The sequence below is a fragment of the Euprymna scolopes genome, chromosome 12 (genome assembly GCF_053919585.1).
Source record: "Euprymna scolopes isolate OS-2025 chromosome 12, ASM5391958v1, whole genome shotgun sequence".
Lineage (NCBI taxonomy): Eukaryota > Metazoa > Mollusca > Cephalopoda > Sepiida > Sepiolidae > Euprymna > Euprymna scolopes.
The window spans coordinates 131,959,925-131,982,509 of NC_136493.1; the positions used below are offsets into that span (position 1 = coordinate 131,959,925).

The 22,585-nt window shown below is 29.7% G+C and overlaps 1 protein-coding gene across 6 annotated transcripts in view; it reads left to right on the top strand.

Annotated features, from left to right (window-relative positions):
• LOC145291489 (uncharacterized) overlaps positions 1 to 22,585 on the top strand; it is a 129,571-nt gene that overhangs the window by 96,268 nt on the left and 10,718 nt on the right. For 3 of the 6 annotated variants that reach the window (XM_080137371.1, XM_080137374.1, XM_080137376.1), the window contains exons 18-21: positions 9,880 to 10,015; positions 12,372 to 12,725; positions 16,215 to 16,325; positions 19,862 to 19,969. In XM_080137371.1, coding sequence (XP_079993497.1) covers positions 9,880 to 10,015; positions 12,372 to 12,725; positions 16,215 to 16,325; positions 19,862 to 19,969 — 709 coding nt within the window. The remainder of the gene's footprint in view (positions 1 to 9,879; positions 10,016 to 12,371; positions 12,726 to 16,214; positions 16,326 to 19,861; positions 19,970 to 22,585) is intronic. The other 3 variants (XM_080137372.1, XM_080137373.1, XM_080137377.1) reach the window with 3 other exon arrangements.

Here is a 22,585-nt window from a genome sequence, read left to right on the forward strand (position 1 = left end):
CTTTTTTTTCTCTCCTCCTCACATGTCCTTTTTTTTTCTCTCCTCCTCACATGTCCTTTTTTTTCTCTCCTCCTCACATGTCCTTTTTTTTCTCTCCTCCTCGCATGTCCTTTTTTTTCTCTCCTCCTCGCATGTCCTTTTTTTTCTCTCCTCCTCGCATGTCCTTTTTTTTCTCTCCTCCTCGCATGTCCTTTTTTTTCTCTCCTCCTCGCATGTCCTTTTTTTCTCTTCTCCTCCTCCTCGCATGTCCTTTTTTTCTCTTCTCCTCCTCCTCGCATGTCCTTTTTTCTCTTCTCCTCCTCCTCGCATGTCCTTTTTTTCTCTTCTCCTCCTCCTTGCATGTCCTTTTTTCTCTTCTCCTCCTCCTTGCATGTCCTTTTTTCTCTTCTCCTCCTCCTTGCATGTCCTTTTTTCTCTTCTCTTCCTCCTTGCATGTCCTTTTTTCTCTTCTCCTCCTCCTTGCATGTCCTTTTTTTTCTCTCCTCCTCACATGTTCTTTTTCTTCTCTCCTCCTCGCATGTTCTTTTTCTTCTCTCCTCCTCGCATGTCCTTTTTTTTCTCTCCTCCTCGCATGTCCTTTTTTTTCTCTCCTCCTCGCATGTCCTTTTTTTCTCTTCTCCTCCTCCTCGCATGTCCTTTTTTCTCTTCTCCTCCTCCTCGCATGTCCTTTTTTCTCTTCTCCTCCTCCTTGATGTCCTTTTTTCTCTTCTCCTCCTCCTTGCATGTCCTTTTTTTCTCTTCTCCTCCTCCTTGCATGTCCTTTTTTCTCTTCTCCTCCTCCTTGCATGTCCTTTTTTCTCTTCTCCTCCTCCTTGCATGTCCTTTTTTCTCTTCTCCTCCTCCTTGCATGTCCTTTTTTCTCTTCTCCTCCTCCTTGCATGTCCTTTTTTTCTCTTCTCCTCCTCCTTGCATGTCCTTTTTTTCTCTTCTCCTCCTCCTTGCATGTCCTTTTTTCTCTTCTCCTCCTCCTTGCATGTCCTTTTTTCTCTTCTCCTCCTCCTTGCATGTCCTTTTTTCTCTTCTCCTCCTCCTTGCATGTCCTTTTTTCTCTTCTCCTCCTCCTTGCATGTCCTTTTTTTCTCTTCTCCTCCTCCTTGCATGTCCTTTTTTCTCTTCTCCTCCTCCTTGCATGTCCTTTTTTCTCTTCTCCTCCTCCTTGCATGTCCTTTTTTCTCTTCTCCTCCTCCTCGCATGTCCTTTTTTCTCTTCTCCTCCTCCTTGATGTCCTTTTTTCTCTTCTCCTCCTCCTTGCATGTCCTTTTTTTCTCTTCTCCTCCTCCTTGCATGTCCTTTTTTCTCTTCTCCTCCTCCTTGCATGTCCTTTTTTCTCTTCTCCTCCTCCTTGCATGTCCTTTTTTCTCTTCTCCTCCTCCTTGCATGTCCTTTTTTTCTCTTCTCCTCCTCCTTGCATGTCCTTTTTTTCTCTTCTCCTCCTCCTTGCATGTCCTTTTTTTCTCTTCTCCTCCTCCTTGCATGTCCTTTTTTTCTCTTCTCCTCCTCCTTGCATGTCCTTTTTTTCTCTTCTCCTCCTCCTTGCATGTCCTTTTTTTCTCTTCTCCTCCTCCTTGCATGTCCTTTTTTCTCTTCTCCTCCTCATTGCATGTCCTTTTTTCTCTTCTCCTCCTCCTTGCATGTCCTTTTTTTCTCTTCTCCTCCTCCTTGCATGTCCTTTTTTCTCTTCTCCTCCTCCTTGCATGTCCTTTTTTTCTCTTCTCCTCCTCCTTGCATGTCCTTTTTTTCTCTTCTCCTCCTCCTTGCATGTCCTTTTTTCTCTTCTCCTCCTCCTTGCATGTCCTTTTTTCTCTTCTCCTCCTCCTTGCATGTCCTTTTTTCTCTTCTCCTCCTCCTTGCATGTCCTTTTTTCTCTTCTCCTCCTCCTTGCATGTCCTTTTTTCTCTTCTCCTCCTCCTTGCATGTCCTTTTTTCTCTTCTCCTCCTCCTTGCATGTCCTTTTTTTCTCTTCTCCTCCTCCTTGCATGTCCTTTTTTCTCTTCTCCTCCTCCTTGCATGTCCTTTTTTCTCTTCTCCTCCTCCTTGCATGTCCTTTTTTCTCTTCTCCTCCTCCTTGCATGTCCTTTTTTCTCTTCTCCTCCTCCTTGCATGTCCTTTTTTCTCTTCTCCTCCTCCTTGCATGTCCTTTTTTCTCTCTCCTCCTCGCATGTCCTTTTTTTTCTCTCCTCCTCGCATGTCCTTTTTTTTCTCTCCTCCTCGCATGTCCTTTTTTTTCTCTCCTCCTCGCATGTCCTTTTTTTTCTCTCCTCCTCGCATGTCCTTTTTTTTTCTCTCCTCCTCGCATGTCCTTTTTTTTTCTCTCCTCCTCGCATGTCCTTTTTTTTTCTCTCCTCCTCGCATGTCCTTTTTTTTTCTCTCCTCCTCGCATGTCCTTTTTTTTTCTCTCCTCCTCGCATGTCCTTTTTTTTCTCTCCTCCTCGCATGTCCTTTTTTTCTCTTCTCCTCCTCCTCGCATGTCCTTTTTTCTCTTCTCCTCCTCCTCGCATGTCCTTTTTGTCTCTTCTCCTCCTCCTCGCATGTCCTTTTTTCTCTTCTCCTCCTCCTTGATGTCCTTTTTTCTCTTCTCCTCCTCCTGGCATGTCCTTTTTTCTCTTCTCCTCCTCCTTGCATGTCCTTTTTTCTCTTCTCCTCCTCCTTGCATGTCCTTTTTTCTCTTCTCCTCCTCCTTGCATGTCCTTTTTTCTCTTCTCCTCCTCCTTGCATGTCCTTTTTTCTCTTCTCCTCCTCCTTGCATGTCCTTTTTTCTCTTCTCCTCCTCCTTGCATGTCCTTTTTTCTCTTCTCCTCCTCCTTGCATGTCCTTTTTTCTCTTCTCCTCCTCCTTGCATGTCACTATTCCTTCTCCCCCTCGCACATCTCTTTTTCTCCTCCTTCTCCCATATCTCTTTCTCCTCTTCCTCGCATATCTCTCTATCTCCTTCTCCTCATCTTCCTACCATATCTCTCTTTCTCTCTCCCCTCCTCCTCCTTTCCACTTGCTCATCATAATCTCTCATATATTTCTTGGTTCCTGAATTTATTAAAATAGAATGTTTATGATTTATCCAGACAATATAGCCCATTTCTTTAAAACGCACAACTCTGATGAAATAGTTTTAGTAATCATAAACCCTTTGGATTTTTTTTTTTTTTTGATTGTCGTTTTAGACTCCTTAAACTACTGTAGCATTAAGTGCTAACTATGTCTTGATGTTTTAATGCTAGAAGTATAAAAATATTGTTTACAAATCATTCAAACACCAGTAATTGTTTTGTGTGGCTATAGTTTTCATAAAGAGGTAAACAACTTGGTCACATTTGTTGGGTTTTTTGTTTTTCTTTTAACATCTTACTATTTTTTACAACTGGATAGAAAAATTGTAAAATGAGGTTTTGGGGAATAGTTTACAATGAAATTTTTTTCTTCCTCGCAATTGGTTTCATCTGATTCTAGCGGAAATATTTATTGGTGGAATTAGTAGTGTTTATTAAATCAACTTAAATAAATGAAGTTAGATAAATTTTAATTTAATAGATTTCAAGTAAATGACAAATTCTTAAATAACCTCTGTATATCAAATGTCTTTTTTTACAATTTATTTACAACAAATGTATTTTTAAAAAAGTTTCTTTCCTCCTCCCCCCCCCCTTTTCTTTCTTTCTTTCTTATTCATTAGTGACTTCCAATCGGTATAATCTTTTTAGGGAGACTTGGATTTTCTTATTAAAAAATCTACTGTGTGTTTCACATTGTTTTTGTGTGAAGGCTATTTTGTATTGCAAATGAAAAGATTTATAGATTTCTTTATCGCTATACGAATTTATTTTATGTAATTTTTTTCGGGATGGCTTATTAATGTAATGGATACAATCGTAGACTTTAATGACCCCCTCCCACACACACACAATTTCTTTCCAGCTATTGGTATTAAAAAAATAATTTGTATATAATTAATGTTTACATTAAACGGTGTATTGGTATTAAATAATCTAAATGGTTTGATATGCTGTAAAACAAACCAACTTTTTTTTACCAATAATGTAGTTTAATATTTGTTTTCCTATGGAGAAGATGCAATTGTATTTCTATTCAAAATCAATTTCTAAAGGAATCTACTGGTATTAGATAATCAAGATTTATAATCTTTTTCCTATAACAAAATTTGCTGTTACTCATGCAAATTTTGTTATAGGAAAATTGCACATACTTAGTTTCCAATTATTTCTTGTTAAGGGTTTTATGGTGAATTTGGAAATACAATTTTGAATTAGTTTTATAAACAACAAATTGTATTATAATAAACAACCTTTTTACAAAATTAACTTTTTGCTATCATTTTAATATTATATTTGTAAATCAAAGTTTTCTATTAATTTGAAACAAATTCCTCAATTCAGTTCAAAATTTTAATATATTTCAGAATTTTTTAAGTTACAGTTGATTATTTGTATTACAGTATTTGTGACCCCAAAAAAAACAAAAGCTAAATGGAGACCATCTAGAACATATGCTGTAGAACGGAGAAAAAAAGGTCGTTTCTTAGTGTTTTGTCCGAATGAAATGAAACTTTGGTCATAACTAGTTTATTATATTCAAAACATCACATCAAAACACGAGGGTCTTTGGCCTTTTTTCTCCGTTCTACAGCATATGTTCTAGATGGCCTCCATTTAGCTTTTGTTTTTTTTTGGTCACCCTGTATAAATTCTTATTCCTGTCTGTTTGTTCACAAGTTGATTAATATATACAAAAAACCGTCAGTTTATCTTATTATTCATTCCTATATATACTATGATTATTTGCAAAGTATAAGATTAGAGGTGACGTCATTTGCATATTACATTAAGGAAAATCAACTTCATTAAATAGCGGTGTATTAGCTATTGTTTATAGTGATAGAATTATTTTAAGTGTTTTATTTAAGTTTATTTAAATTTGATTTATATTGGTAACATGTTTAATTTATTTTATTTTACTGACATCGATTTTTTTTTTTTTTTTTTTTTTATGAATCGATTTTAGTTAATTCCCTTAGGCACGAACACTTTCGTGTTTTCATTCATTCTTTTATTTTGGAAATATTTGTTTGGGTAACGAGTGAGTTGTCATATAATAATGAAAAACTGCTCAATATTCTTAGTATAGCAGGTGTGGCCAAGCCGAACTTCATGTCGACCCTGGCAACGCTGCGTATCCATGCTAGTATATATATATATATATATATATATATATATATATATATATATATATATAGAGAGAGAGAGAGAGAAAGAGAGAGAGACAAACTTAATCAAAATATATTGCAGTTTACAAAACTATTTACCAACATTTATTTGGGAAAATCCATGCTTAAAAATGTTTACCATTTTTCTCAAAGAAAAAAAATTGGTGCTTGTGCAGTATAATTAGATTGTATGAAATCCATTTTAGGTAAAAGCACCATCACATGTCAAAATTAGTATTAAAATAAATATATATATATATATATATATATATAAATGACAGATTTGCTAAAACTATTTTTTTTACAATAAGGCATAAATATTAGCAATCCACTATTTTTTTTTTATTTTAAAATGACAGAATTTAATATTTTGTCAAAATCATTGCAGTTACCTCTCTTGGATTTTAAGAACTCATCAACATTAAAAAATCCAATAAAACTTTTATAATTTAATAAATTTTATTTTTATTTGTAATTATTTATCTACTCAATCATTTTTCATATTTTTTGGAATTTTTTTAACAATAGTTTTTACCTAAAATTCATTTATTTGAAATTGAATTATACTACAGAAACACTGAGTAATGCTTTTTTAGCTTTTACATCTAAATAAAATGTTTAATTCTCGACTTGAACATCTGGTTTATAACATTAAACACCATTTATGTAAATCTTTGAAATATTATGCAAGTTGTCTAAGAGAAAAAGTCTTGTTTTCAAATCAAAGTTTATATAAATAAGCACGATATAATTATAGAAATAATTTTTCATTTTCAATAAATACTGAATTTTAAAATGGCTCATGAAAAAGACTTATTCAACAAGTATATATTGATATTGGATTTTAAAAAAATACCATTAAATCTAAATATTGCTCTTTTAATTAATCTCACCCATAATCTAAAGAATTATTGGATCATTTTTCTAATATTAAAATATTTCTTACGGGGAGAATAATTAGTTACATAGCAAAATATAAATCACATGTAGATAATTTAAAAAAAAAAAAAAAAAAAAAAAAAAAAGCATGCATATTTAAGTTATTTGTATTTTGTTTTTAATATTTTAATAACATTGCAAAAATATTTAGAACAATTATACCTATTGATACAAATTTTGGATTATTGCTTTATAAAAAAAATGTCTCTTCTGGTTATCAAATGTAAGGTTCACTAGATTAGGCATTAATTTGAATCAATAATCCTGTTTAAATGTTTAATGATGAGGAAAAATATATGTAGTATATAATATACATCATATAAAAATATACTTATGGCAAGCTATATAGAAACCTTTGATTCATTCCACAAAGAATTGATTTTGTCAACTGCAGAAATAAAAATTCTATCATCCATTTCATATGCCAATATTTTTTTTGCATTCGCACCTATTATCATTTCCCAATCTCATGTTAATAAAGTTGAGCTAATTTTGACTCCATTCTGAAATTACAATGTGGTAGTTATGTTTATTGTAGCTTTTTTTTCTTGTTTGGAGATGTTGAGAAATCAATCTAATAAAACTTACATTGTTTATTTAATAGTGCTCAATAACAAGTAAAGCCATATGTTTTGATTTATTATGAACAAATCCGCATCAGTTTTTGTCTATATGAACACTGATGATTACTTGTCCTCTCAGTATGAAAGCACAGGTTTATTAATATCATGTCTCCATTTAAATGTTTGGAACTATTACTTTAATAATTACCTTTTTCTTTTCAAAAACCACACACACACACACACAATCATCCACAAACATATTTCACAGTATCATGGCTCTTCGGCGTAACATACACAAATACCTACAATATATACAAGTATTCAGATCGAATTTTCATGTATATTTTAGCAGATAAAAGTGAAAATGATCTTGTAAATTCATCTTTTATCATTTTTATTTCTGAATTCATCCAGTTTGCTTAAATTTACACCAAGTGCTATTTTTGACTTTATAAAGTAACTTATTATCACTTTGTAAAGTTTAATTCCTGGAAGACTTGAAACATTAATTTAAAATAATCAAATAATAAACATTTCATTCATAACTTAGTTGTAAATTCAAAACAAAATCTTTTTCATTTATTTATTCATATAAACACTAATATCTTAGTAATTTCAATACAAATGTATCTTTTAAATGTGACCATGAAAAGAAAGAAATCAATTTACCTTTTCACCTGGAATTTAGAAATAGATCGCAATTTGTTAAAAATAAATTTTATCTTTCTAAACACAAATGCTAAATATTTGTCCAAGAAATAATACAATATTTCAAAACATAACTGTTATATTAAAATTAAAACGAGCTGTGAATTTTTTTTTTAAGAAATCAATAACAAATAATTGTTAATTAATAAAATGTCGTTTTTCAAAACAAATATGCAAATTAACCTTGCATATACATAAGCACTATATAAAAAAAATGGTGCAACTTACAAACTGAATATGATGAAGCCAAATATTTGTAAAATGATTTGCATTTATAGAACTCCGAAACGTAGAATATAAATTCAGATATATGATTTGCATTTATAAAACTCTGAAACGTTGTATAATATATATCAAATATAATATAAATTCAAATCACATTTAATGCTGGCAGCTTTCACATTTAATCTTATCCTTAAATCTCATTTGATTTCTAAATAAAAAAACAAATGTTAATTCTTCAGATGAAGATTTGAAATTTAATATCTGAAATCTAAAGCGCATTATTAAATTCTGTTTAACAGTAATCATTTTTACGATGACGCTTCAATTGGTATCCTTATCAATATTAGTGATTTTAGAAAAGAATTAACTGATTAAATTGTTAACTATGAAGGTTAGTAATAAAATATTGACCTTGCAGAAAATTATTAGTCATAAAAAAAATTGCATTTCTTTTTTTTTTCTTAATGGAGAACTTGTTAATTTGATAATTCAATTTTTGATGATAAACTGAAATTTTAAACCCGTCTCTCCCTCAAAATGTGTTTATATTGTAAATAAATCCTTACTATTTAGTGTATGTTAACATGTTTTATTAATAGATCTAAATATCTTAAAATTCTTTGTTTTATTGTAAACAAACTTTGATTAATGAAATTTTTTATTCACAAAAGATAAATATAATGTACATACTCATGACAAAATGAAAATATCATACTCCAAAACTCGCGTAAATTAGTCAAGTAGTCTTATTTTTAAATAAGAAAATCAAATCTGAGTAACCAAGGAGTGGTTGTTTCAGCCACCATTTTAAAAGAGAATTTCAAGAAACAAAGGGACATAACTCAGCATTTAAAAACATGAGATTTACGTTGTAATACGAATTCCTATTAATCATTTAAAAATGATTTTTTTTTTTTTTATGAAAATAAAACTACTTGATTGATTTTTTGGAACGTGATATTTTCGTTTTCTTACAAAGACAGACATCATACTGATTTTTTATTTTTTATTTTTTATTTTTTTAATATAAGGGATCTGGACAAGAACCATTTTTATTGATGAATATTTTCTGTATCATGAATAAATGTCTTTCTGGTTAATTTATCTCTAGGAAGTTGGAATTCTTGGTTTCCATATTTCTTCCCCAAGCAGTGTTATGGCACAGGTCTTTCTAGTATTTTATAAAATTTATTCATTTTAAATAAATAAGTAAATAAACTTTCTAATAAGACTCGTTAGAGTTGATTGGTGAGCTAAACTGGTGTCGGGAATGAGAATACAAGATGAGTTTTCAAGTTAACACTGTAAAACATTTTTATGACCGCCTTTATATTGTCATTACTTTGGATTATAGCAATGTACATTTTATTTTATTAGAATGAAATTAACAAATTTTGATATTTCAACCACCAGAAGACAGTCATTTAGAACTGACTGTTAATCGTTATGCCACGTCTGTAAAATTGTAGTACAATTTTGAGAGCCTGAAAGCCTAATCTTGTTTTGATACAGTATTATTTACTTATTACGATAGAATTATCAATTCTAATCTGTACATTTTATTGTAGATGGCTTATGATCTCCCTTTTCTATTTCACAGTTTAATTAAGGTTTCTTATTTATTTTTCGCTATTATATACTTGAATTCCTTTTTGTAATTGTGAATTTTCCAGTAGTAAGTCTACTTATACAAGTGCTAAGTTTGCAGTATGTTGAACTTAGTATCCCCATGAATTTAAACTGCTCTTTTTTATATTTAATTTGTTTAATGAAATACTAAAAGCTTCTTTCGATATATATTGTATTGCAATTTTCTTGTGTTCTAATTTATTATTTATAATCCACCCAAAGAAGTCTGAATTGCATTAGCTAAAATGTGAACAAAGAAAAGAATAGTAATCAAAATAATAGAAAATAATCAATCTCTAAATCTGCGAAACATAATGCAAAGAGGTGTTCATAAAAATCTCTGAGGTATCTTTACAAAGACCATTTTTGTATTTTACTTTGTCAGAACTCTTTTTAAGCTTACATATATAAAGTTGAAGATGTCTTACGTAGTTTTAATTGAATGGTATATTCATGTTCAACAGATTGTTGAATTCATCTTCTTGAAAAAAAAAAATTTATTTAGAGTTTTTTTTTGTTTTGTTTTTCTTCATGTCCTTCATTTGCACTTATGAATTTGTTTTTTTTGCAAAATTGAAAATGTTTGAATTGTTTTTGTAGATGTTTTGAAAGTAGTAAAAGTGTCTACAGTCACGTGTACAGTGCACATGTGGTCACCGAATCTGATGGCGTTTGTAAATGGGAAGGCTGTGAAAAATTAGAACGCAAAAAATGGTCTCTTGTCACGCACATTCAGGTGGGTATATTTACACTTTTTGGTTTTTTTGCTTTCAATAATTTCACTTCAATTATATCGAATACAGTTGCGAAAGATATGAGCTTACAATTTCTCCCCAGCTACTTGATGTATAAACTAAGGTTGATAATTGAATTGTTTGCTATAAATATTATGCTTTTAGTAATCGAACAAAAGTTGATTTCATATTGAATGAACAAAAACTTACCTCCAAATGTTATTCTGTTTTATATGAGAGAAGAGGGACAGTCTCATGAGTGACATGGTGGTCGATGATCTCTTCCAACACATAGCAGTTAGACATGTGTTGAGAGTGCTTGCAAATAAATGAAAACCGTTTTGAACATCGACTATCATTAAAAAAAAAAAAAAAAAATCCAGGGTTTTAATAAAAATTCGAATTGTGAATTCTTGTTTAGTATTTTGACAATACTGGTCTGTCTTAAAGATGGCAGGTGTGCATATTTTGCTCACTTTCAGATAACAGAAACAAAGTTAAATAATTAAACAATTCTATAAATTATTGCGCAGAGTGTTCAGAGACTAAACCTTCTCAAAAGTGTATGTATAGTATGTAGGATGATGGGTAATTTTTCGTCTGTCAAAAGTTACTTCCTATTTATAGATTAGCTGAAGTATTCCGTCTTTACTGGGTGGCAACTTCTTGTAAAAATGTGATTAGCAATCATACTGATAAATTGTAAATAACCCCCTATCCACTAAAAAAAAATAGAAAACAAATAAAATTAAAGCTTTTAAGCGCCGTGAAAAAAATAAACTCTGTTAGCACAAATTACGTTCATATTTAAGCGCCATTTTATTTTTAGCATTAATAAAAAGAACAGACTTTAAACATACAAGAACAAATTAGTGAAAAAGGGTAATTTTTACCTTAATTTTAATCTGAAAGGATGTTTTATTGTTAATGGGATTTTTTGTTACATGCATTCTGACAAATGTTCCAAATTTGATAATAAAAATATTGGCATATGTTATAAATGTCTTTATCATTAAACACAGTTCAAGTGAATGCACTTTAAAAAATGATTATATTTTTATTAGGCGCCATTAGATGATGCCATTTTGATATTTTTATTCAGGCGCCATTAGATGATGCCATTTTATTTGGAAATCTGTAAGCTTGACTTAACCATGAAAGTTCCAAATATTCAGCAATATCCACCACTATACAAATCTCCAATCACTAAATTAGTTTATTCCAGCATGTACAGTTGACCTATCTATAAAGAATTAAAGGTTGGGTCGTTATATGGAGACTGTTGTCTGGAAGTTTGTATCCATAACTTGCACTTGTCTTCCCTCATCAGATTTGGATGCAGAAATAATGGTTTTATTTCTACATTTTGTTATATTGTTTTTATATCCTAATGGGTCACTAAAACAACAACAGATACGTGATAAAGCCAAAGAAGAAATCTATCTAGACCTGATCAAATAATAGTTATGTCCTGTCGTGACTTTCTGCTTGTTATATTATTCAACTGGAAGTTTTTGTTTTAACTCTTACTGAAAAATTGAATACTTTAGTAATTTGGATACTTGATTTTCTTTAATTTAAAAAAAAAAGTTTGTTTAGGTAATGTCGTTTCTTAATGAAACTGTTATCGCCTATTACTCCCTATTTGGAATTTTGGCTGTCTGGACACAAAAAAGATTAGATAACTTGTTGCTTATTTGAACAATTCGGGATTTTAGTCTTAAAATATCTTCTAAAATAAATCCTTTTAAATTGTGCTTATGAATGGCTTATAAAGTTATAAGATTTTCAAAGTCAGATACAAATAGTTTTTAAGCTGACAACTCAAATTTTGTTTCTCACTAGTTTTGTTTGTTATTGTATCATGTTAATGGCAACATGACATACTTTGCTACATTTTATCTTTAAAAATTAGTCTGGCCTGATGATGGATAATATAAAAAATATTTAAATACTCACTGAAAAAAGTCAACATCAACAAGAGGAATATCTCATGTTTTCAATGGAATATAATGAGTTTATCATACAAAAATTTTATTTTTCTGTATATGTTTATAAAGAATGCGAACAAATCAAAATTAAAATAACTTCTCTGCATCTCGGGCAATATTAGCTCAGTACAATTAGCGTTGAATAAAATTATTCCATTAATTCTTGAACTTCTTTAAAGAACATTTTTGCTTTTGCTGCATACTTAAATAAGTTAACGATTTAACATCATCCCTTTTTCTTTGCAAAGTTGATATTTAAAGTTCAAAAACTTTTTTTCATTATTACTTTACAACATAAATCTTTAATTTAGTTTGAAATATTGTTTTAAAAATTTTTTATTTTATCTATTTTTTTTTTATATTTTAGGATCATCATTGTTCAGATGCAGCTTTGCGAGCATCTAGCCAACGGCGAATTCAGTCTGCTCAGATGACCCTATCGGGTGCAGTAGCACATGCAGCGCCACCTGCCCAATCACAACCTCCTCTTCCTCCTCCTCCTCCTCCCCCTATCCAGGTGAGCCCTGCTGCAGCTGCTTCCGTCAGTACACCATGTGTTGCCACCCCGGGCAGTGGTACGAGCGGTGTTGTTGGGACCGGTGTGGCCGCTGCTGCTGCTGCTGCTCTTCCTCCTGGGACTGCTAATCTCGTCTATCCTCCTGATGCTGCCATCCAAGCTATTAGACGATTCTCTGCAAGGCCACCTTTCCCCGAGTTAATGGTAAGTTTTCAATCACTGCCAATGATTGCGGTCATTGAGAACTTCATAGAATAACATCCGGGTCCCATCCTCTAACACTGCCACGAAAAAACTGGGCTACACAATAACATCATTGCTAATTAATGACCTTAAGGAAAGAAAAAAAAATTTGATTACATGGTGCAAAATTTTATTTTTCTTATGTTGCTCAACTTAGTTTAAATTATCAGAAGCAGATTTGGATAAATTTCTGCTTGTATATTTGTATATATAGGTATGTGCATATATATATATATATATATATATATATATATATGTGTGTGTATATATATATATATATATATATATATATATATATATATATATATATATATGTACTAATATTTTAACATTTTAGATATTTGATTAAAAACTACAGAGAAAAACTTTAGATGACAAGTAAATAATTAACAATGTTATTAAAATTAAAATTCTCCCTATTTAAAAATTATATATATAATATAACTTTTTATTTATTTCTTTTGCCAAATTCTTGCTCCAGCTTTGAAATGCTATGATTTTGATTTTAAATATAATGGTCTGCTTGGCTCAAGCACATGATCACCCCTCACCCTCCATCCCTCATAAAAAATAAATTTCCAAATCATGGCCTTGATTGAAGTGTCAGGAAAAGACGTGTTACATTGTGAGCTAATTGTGCTTTCATTTTTTGCCTAATGGAATCGTGTGTAAAACGTTTCCCTTTTCTTTTTCTTTTTTTAACTTTTTTTTGTTATTAATCTTAAGAATATTAAAGAATTGGCAATTTCAGATCCTTCAATTAGAAAATCTATTGAATTGCTAGTTTTAAATAGTTCTTAAAGATGTAACTAATTTGTTTTATTCTGTAGTGCTTTTTTAAATAGGTTTCTCTAAAAGATATTTAAATAATTATGCGTGCATTTTATGTTAAAAAATTTACAGGATTAGGTTAAAAAAAAAATTTTAAGACTGGATTTTTGTAAAATTTTATCGTTTAACATGAAACATAAATTAAAAGTTAATTAGGAGAGTTTAAAAACAGTTTTTAAAATGCTAAAAGAAAGATATTAAAAAAAATTTATTAATGATTTCCTTTGCTAAAATTTTCATTTAATACTAATAAAATCTGATTCTTGATAAATCCTAAATATCAGTTTTGCTCATCCCTTAGTGTTACACTTTATTTTGCCAAATCTAATCCAAATAATCCATCTTCTAATGAAAAATGCACTTTTTTACTCGCATTGAGGAATACTTAAAAACTTTTTAATACTAATAAAACCCAAATAATATCTTAGGCCATTTCATAACCTTGGACGTTTTCTTTTTATGCTTTTGTGCTGTTGCTTTATTTCCTAATAAGTTGCAAGATGCTGTTTTAACAAGTTTGCCTTGAAGCATGTTTATTATAACTTGGTTTTTCTGTCTATGTTGCGCTCCCAATGACTGTCAGTCGCATGCTGTGTCTGCCTCACATTGTTGCATATGAACTTGTCTTGTTGATTATTTATCGATGCATCCATGTGCTGTATGAAAAAATATATTTTTATCTGGTTATCTTGACTCCTTCAGATGCAATGGAATTTTCCAGCATTTTCAAAAAGAAATTGCCATTCTGGAGAAAATAATGCATTTTCTTTTATGATTCTCACAAAGTTAAAGAAAAAAAAAATTATATAATTCTTTTCTTTTGAATTTATGGTTACATTTTCAGTTAGAATATAAAATTTTATTTATATTGATTGGATCATTTAAATGTTTTAACCTCAAAAGAAGTGAGATTACTTAAGATATTTGTAAAGAGGATCTATAAATTGTTTTGGTTTTGAATGAAAGCAAACTATAAATTGTTATCCACTGTAAGTTTTAGTTTCAGCTTTAAAGAATTAACAGAAATATTTTGAAAAAAAAAAATATTGTTCTGGTTTTGAAAAAGAAAAAAATATGACCACTATTCACATATATTCATTTAATTCTGTAATTGAACAACCAAATTTTTTTTTTTTTTCATCGGTTGATAAGAACAAGAAATTTTGGAGGATAATTTATTTTTCTTTAAATGCTTATCAACTAAACAAATAGAATTTCACCCAATTATATAATATATATATTACTTTTTAAAAGAATTTGAAATTTTAATTTCTGAAATAAACCAAAATGATAATATACAGCAGATTCATAAATAGAATTTTTGAGTAGACTGAAGATAATCATTAAATCTTAAAATAAAAAAAAATGAATAGTTAATCATTGAGCTGTCCTTTTGCGAAACAATATGCAAATCAAGTTAATCTTACATTAATTGCATACGCATCATTTTATTAGAAAACTATTAGTTTTTGTAGGTAGGAATTTGGCATTTTATAAAATCTTATTCATTGCAGCAAATGACCCAACTTTATAAGAAATAGGTTATCAAATTATAACATTTATTATGTTTACATTATTTTAAATATTACAAACTTATGAAATATATTAGTTATTCAGTATTTAAAAATTTATCTGTTTATGTATTACATTTTTCAATCAAAACAATATTTGAAAATAAAAAAAAAATTGCACAGATATTTTAAGTAAAATTGAATCAAGATTTTCATCCAGAATTATCTCTAAATATTTTGTTGCATTAAATTACATTCAGTGTAAGTGAGAATGGAACTTCTATTTTAATATGCAGCATAAAAACTCAATCGTAGATGTCTTGAGTTGCTACACTCGTCAGCATAATATTTAGTTGAAATGCGTGTTATTCGTAGCTTGTAAGAAAACAAAATATACGTCATGCATCCTTTCAATCTGGAGTTAAGCCATGAAAATTCAATTTCAAACTGAAGGATGAGATAGATTGGCTAACAAAGTTATTTTTGTTATAGATGCATGAACACAGAAAATATGACAAATTAACCATTGTACTAATCGTAAGAATAGTTTTCATGCTTTAAATTAATGGTTTTTCGTTCAACATTATCAAATCTGTTGCAGTCTTCTTTTCAACTCCCATCACTTTGATTCTCTTTGTTATTGGTGATATCTGTAATCACAAGTTGTTCATGATAATCTCATTTTGGTTTCCCTTAGTTTGTTCAAAATAATTTTTCGGTCGGTTCTCTTCTGTTTTCTTCCTTTCTTAAGTTTGTTCATTAGAAAGGTTTCTTTGCTTTCATATTCTTGGCTACTCTCTCTCCCACGTTTTTTTTTTTTTTTTTTTTTTTTTTTTTTTTTTTTTTTTTTGTCATTTTTATTGGATCTCGACATTTGTCAACCTTAGTTTTGTGTGCTAATGTTTGTGAGTGAGTGCATACTTGCACCACCAACACTACCCACTACTATTATGATTTGCGCAGCCTATTCTGAGTGGTCCTTGGCAATTTGTTATGCCATCTTCGGCATCAGTTTGACACCGCTGTCATCGCAACTACCACTGCTGCAATCTCAGTTCTCCATGTTTGACGCATCCTGTCTTATTCCGAGCTGGATCTTCTCTTGTAGCCCACAAATCAGGTGCCATACCCAGTCCATTACCAGAGATTTGATTTCAAACCAAGAAATCCAGACTATATTTTTATGGACATGCAGCTCAACAATAACCCAGTATTTCAGGTGAGTTCTCTCTCTCTCTCTCTCTCTCTCTCTCTCTCTCTCTCTCTCTCTCTCTCTCTCTCTCTCTCTCTCCTCCTCCTCCCCAGGCGTCATTTCACCTACTCTCTCTTTCTCTCGGTCAGTTTATGACCATAGCAATCACCTGTGTGCACTTAAAAACAATCGTTCTTATTCTTTTTCTTGTAAAAGGCACTCCATATTTTTTTCCTTCAATCTTATAAAATTAGGCTTTCCTTACAACAATTGAATTATTTTGATGTTGTATGCATTTTTTTTTTTTTTTAATCAATCTTAGATAATAATAGAATTGATCTGGTGATTTTTGACATGGTTTCATTTACAAAGACATTATCAATCAATTGAATTCCAAGATTTTTTTTCCCCTTCTCCGCTGATGAGATTTAGTAATCACTGAAGACTGAAAGGCTTTTCAATCTTTACACTATTTTGTTTGGTTACAATGGAAGTTGTTTTCAGACCATCTGCTTGATACTTCACTAAACAAAAACCTTTGATTTTCTTTCCATTTAACATATTTTGCATGGAATTTTATATTAATGCTTGTTTTGCTCTTGTACATGTTTATAAGTTTTTGCGGTTACTGCTCGACTATAATCACCTGCTTTCTTTGAAATTTGTACATAATGCATGATTGTTTTTCCTTTTTTTTTTTTTCTTTTTTTTTCATTTCTACTAAATCATGCATTTTATGACTTTCAGACATGCAAGCTTTGCCACAAAATATGGTTTTTTAACATTTTTGTATTGAATTTAATATTTTTCCTAAAAAAAACTAGAAAATCTTAAATTGATTTTTAACAAACAAAAATTGCTCAGTTTTCTCATGTTTAAATTTGCATAATTTCATTTTCTAAGTTGTTATTATTTCTGACAGAATAAGTTTTCTAATTTTTGTCTTGACTTTTAAAAGCAATTCTAATTTCTTTATTTACATGAGTGTTTGTTATGGTGTAGATTTTGTCACCTAAATTTATATTTTTTAATTATCAAACTATAGTTTTGTCTTGCATTTGACATGATTCATTGGATTCTAACAAAAGTTCTGTCAGTTTATATTTTTAAGACCCAATAAACCAATAAAAAGAAAAACTTTGTTCTTGTCCAGTATTGCCATATTAAAAAATAATGAAAAATATGTATGATATATGTACCTGTAAGAAAACAAAAATATCTTATTAAAAAAAAATATGTAAATTGATAAAGTAGTTTTATTTTTTAATAAAAAAAATAAAATCTAATTTGAAAATCTTTTTTTTTTCTTTTTTTTTCTTTTTCTTTTTTTCCAAGGAGTAGGGAAATAACTCAATAATTCAAACTTGCTAGATTTATGTTTTAATGCCTACAAATTTCCATTTCAAAAATGGTTTTCTTTAGAAAGATGAAACTACTTGATCAATTTATGTGATTTTTGGAATACGGCATTATGGGTATATACATCATAAAAATTACTCTTTTTTTTGTTTTTTAATATAGGGAGAATTATGGACAAGAATCAAAAACTCTTAATTTTATTTAATCATTGGTACAGTCACCATTCTTCTGTCAAATAAGCATAAAAGTTTGAATTGAATAAGAAAACCCTCGTTCCTTTTCCCTGTTTTTTTTTTTTTTTTAATCGTCACTTAAGAATGAGAGTTAGTCTGATGAATGGATTGTCACATAAATGGTGAACAAGATTATGAGAGGATTGAAGATGAAAAATTAGTCACAAAGAGGAATGGTGATTATATTCAATGTGTGTGACGAATGTTTTATTGAGTCTTAAAAATAACTTTGTTACAACCTTCTGAATAGTATACTTGCTAAAATATGAATTTTAATTAAGAAAAGCATTGCTTTGAATTTAAAATGACTTATGAAATGCCTTCTTTTCTTTTTATAGATTTTTTAAAAATATTTAAATTTTTAAGTCTTGTTTGTTTACTAATATTTTGTTTTCAGCAAAATAACTTTTTGTTTCTAATTTCATAATTCAAATTCTCCTCTTTATAACATTTAACTCTTGACGACATTAAAATCAAACAAACTCAACTGAAGCTGCATGCGAATGCATGGAATTGATACTCTTTTTACTTGAAAATAGCATGATCTTTAGCTTTTCATATTTTATACTTAATCTTTTGCATTATTTTAGTGTATTTTTAATTGTTCAAATCCTTGATAGGAATTGGTATCCAAGGTCAATCAACATTGAGACTAATTTGAATATATTATTACTCTTCAACTGTTTTACTTTTCTTATATCGTTCCTCAAATTTCATTTCTCAATTCTTAACGATCTCTTACACATTGTATATTAACTGCTGTGTGTTATGAACATTTGTATTAGTTTTAACTCCTGTTATGAGTTTTTAAAAAAAAAAAAAAATCAGCTGTAGTATATTATAGGATTTAAAAATTGATAATTCTTTGATAAAGCACAGTATATCTCTTCTATTTGATCCACGTGTTTTATTTATTCATTGATAACAATTAAAAGGCCATATAGAGAACAATTTCCTTTATCTGGTCCAAGCAACAACTTTTCAATAAATATGCATGTCAGGCCCGATTTAAAAGAAATATATTTTTATTGTATTTAAAGTTATTTAATAACAATATTACCTGTATTATTTCTGTATAATATTCAATAACTTTTTCGAAACAAACCTTTCCACAAATCATTTTTCAAAAAGACAATGCAGTTTCCAAAAGAATATTCTTAGGTTCAATTTTACAAGAAGGACATAACCAGAAATTACTATTCTTTCGTTTAAGAACAAAAATAAAAGAAAACCAAAGTAGTCTTGACTTTTGCATTTTGAAATTTTAATTCGGGCCACATTCAAATTTTGCATGGCCATAAATTAATCTTTGACATGAAATTTTTATATATATATATATATATATATATATATATATATATAGTGGATTAAAACTGCAATGGCAATATTTAATTTGTGCTTCAAAATTGGAGCTCTAATATCTATTAGGATGTAATTTCTGTTTTGAAGGGAAAGAGAGTAAATAAAGACTTGGCTGATGATAGGTTAGTTTGGATTTCAGTTTCTGAAAGTTCTCAAACACATGCCAGCATGTAAAAACAGACGTTAAACAAAATTTGATGAATTCAAGTATAAAGGCACGAGTCAAATTTTCTTTTTCATTTCTAAACCAAAGAAATTAGTATTTTTTATGGCATTCCTATTGTAAAATTGAACCCATTTTTAAATATTAGTTCACAAGTGTTTGCTTCAGTTTGTATTTAGACTATTGAACTATGACCTCCTTGGTCGTCAATGTCATAGTTTTATTTTTACCAGGAATCATTATTTGTAACACAGATATTAAATAATCTCCGCAGAGTTCAGTTGTTCTGCATCCTTTATAAATAAGTGCTCTCACTAAGGACCACCATTTCTAAGCTTTGTTTGGCCAGTTTCTATTTTTAATTGTTTTCTTGTTCCTATAATGGCCTGTATACCATTTCTGTTAATGATGATGATGTCACCCCTTTGATTTCTTTCCATGGATAGACATATCCAACTGCTTTCTCTATGACGGGTGAATCCTTAACAAGTTCAAGAAACATCAGTCTGTCTACACTCTCTCTCTGTTATGCACATAAAAACAAAAAGCATAAGGTACGGCTATAAGACTTGCTTTATATCTATATACAATTGTCACAAGTAATTCTAATCGATTCAGACGTATTGGCCTTTCATTTTAAATATAAATTTAAAGATAATTTAAATGCTTATCGGACAAAATAAATTAAATGGCCAAAGTGATTGTGTCTTTCTGACTTACATATTATGAGAGTAAATTGATTGAAAGTCTTTCATATTAAGTGGTTTTTCTCATTTTATACCATCAGAATGAATCAATAAGTCTGTAGCTAGATATATATATATATATTGTAAATATTCAAATTTTGATTTCAAAATTTCAGTCTATAGCAGAGGTTCCCAACTCTGGGGTCAGTTTTTTAGCCAAACAGGAATCTGTAAAAACTTAAAATGAAAGTACACCATTAGGTTATTTTCCTTCTCATATGTTTTCCTCCAACATATATTAAGTGAATTTTTCATTTATTTCTTATAAAATTTAAGTTGAGAAGCAAACTCTACTGTCAAGTATCCAAAACCTCATTGTTGATTGAAAAATTAAGTTGGTATTGGAAAAATCAATACTGACCATCGAGAATATCAAAAGGGTATATACAAATTTGTTTTAAAAAAAAAGTGTCATTGAAATTGATGCACCATTAAATTTTCTTTTTCTTTTTTTCTCTCAACTCCTAAAATTAAGAATTTTTAGTCTTGGGGGGGGGGGTAGGATGGCAAAAAGTGATTTTTAAAAGGTTATTGGAAAATGGTTGGGAACCACTGGTCTATAGTGTTTGATTTCTAGTTATTGCTGGTTTAATTATTTTCAAAGTTTGGGCTTATGTCAATAAATATTTCAAATATATTGTTTGTAATTTTATTAAGTTATTGGTTTACAGACTTATTGATAAAATTTAGTTATTCTCTTTATTAAATAATATATTCTTAAATGTATTAAAATTCATGGGGATTGAGTTTTTATTTTTCAAGTTTTTTTTCTATCAACTCTGACAAATTCTTACACAGCAGAAAGAGTTGTATTAATATAAACTCCAAGTGTTGGCTTATTTGTTGAATTGTTTTTATCAATATTTAATTTTATTATACAGGTATCCTTTAAAAATGATAGTATTTTTCTACAAAAAATGTTATTGACCTTTTGTGTGTTATTGGTTGGTGTTAATTGCAAAATTGTCTGCATATTCTTCAGTGGAAAATTTTTAAATGATTTTGAGTTAAAAATGTTAAAATCTCTAAATGAAAAATTCTTTTTTATACTTGAAATCATTTAATCCAAGCAAATAGAATGAGAAAACTTTTACATTATATTTTAATTTTATCAATTGCTAAGGTTTTTTCCATCTCCAAATGTCCTCTGAATTTAGAATTGAAATTATTTAAAATATGCTTTTATTTTTATTTTGCTGTAAAGTTTTTTTTTCTAAGTGGAAGAAATCCTATGAGAATCAATAATGCAGAGCGCAAAACATTGGTGCCATACAACATGGAAAACCTATAAACGTTTTCATCATAGTTTGTGCATAAATTCTCACTCCATAGTTTGAAAACATGAACATATTACTTAATAAGTCCCAGGCCTATCTAGTGAAACAACTTTTAGGCAAAATTCTACTATATCAACATTTTATACATTGATTTCAAGCTTCTTCTGGCAATTCAATACCTTTTTATTAGAAAGCTTTGTTTTTGGCCTCAAAATGTCTCAGTTTCTAATACAACTTTTTTATTATACTCACTTTTTATTTATTTATTTTTTTATAGAGCATTCTCTTATGGTCTGCAAACAGCCAGTAGTTGCTGTGAAACAGATCTAGGGAATAAGGTGGATGCAAAAACAATACTAAATACAATTCATGTAGTTTTGCCATTGTTGCAATTGTTTGTGTGAAAGTTTTATTGTCTTGGTAGAATTACACCCTTTTTCTTTTTTTGTCTTTTTTTTTTTTTTTTTTTTTTTTTTTTTTTTAACCCTCATTTGTATCCAATTTTTGGTGATTCCCTTTACACACTAATAATAATACTATTGATGATTCATCTTTGATCACTTTAGACGACTTTCACCTGTTGCTGTCCCCTTAGCTGACTGCCAATTTTACTCTGGAGTGAGATCGTCACATTGATGCAAAAGACTCCTTTTTATTGAGAAAATTTTGAATCATAGATACATTATTTTATGATTGACTGTGAGCAAATATGGCACTCGCTTTGAACACGGCTTTCTCATTGACAATAATGAACATGCAAAATAATAAATACACTGCCGGTATCTTCAGCACAACTTCAATTTATGATCAACCTAAATGAGTTTGTGGGCCTAGGGTTCCATTGTAGTTGAAACAGTCGCGTTTGCGAGTGATTTTTCCAAGTGGCAACTAAAAATAATATAATGTTTTGGCAATTGTGTTTTTTTCATCAATCTTCCAAAGCTCATTATTGGGCAGAAAACGTCTTTTTAATCTTTTTTAATAAATCGAGGAAAGTCAAATTATTTAAACAATAAAAGTTTAATATACACCTTTTTTTAATGAAGGCTGTTTAAAAAAAAAAATAAACTTCTGAAGAAATTTGAATGATTATACCTTCAAGTCTTAACATAAAATTGGGTGCATCTTTCGAATTACATATATTTAA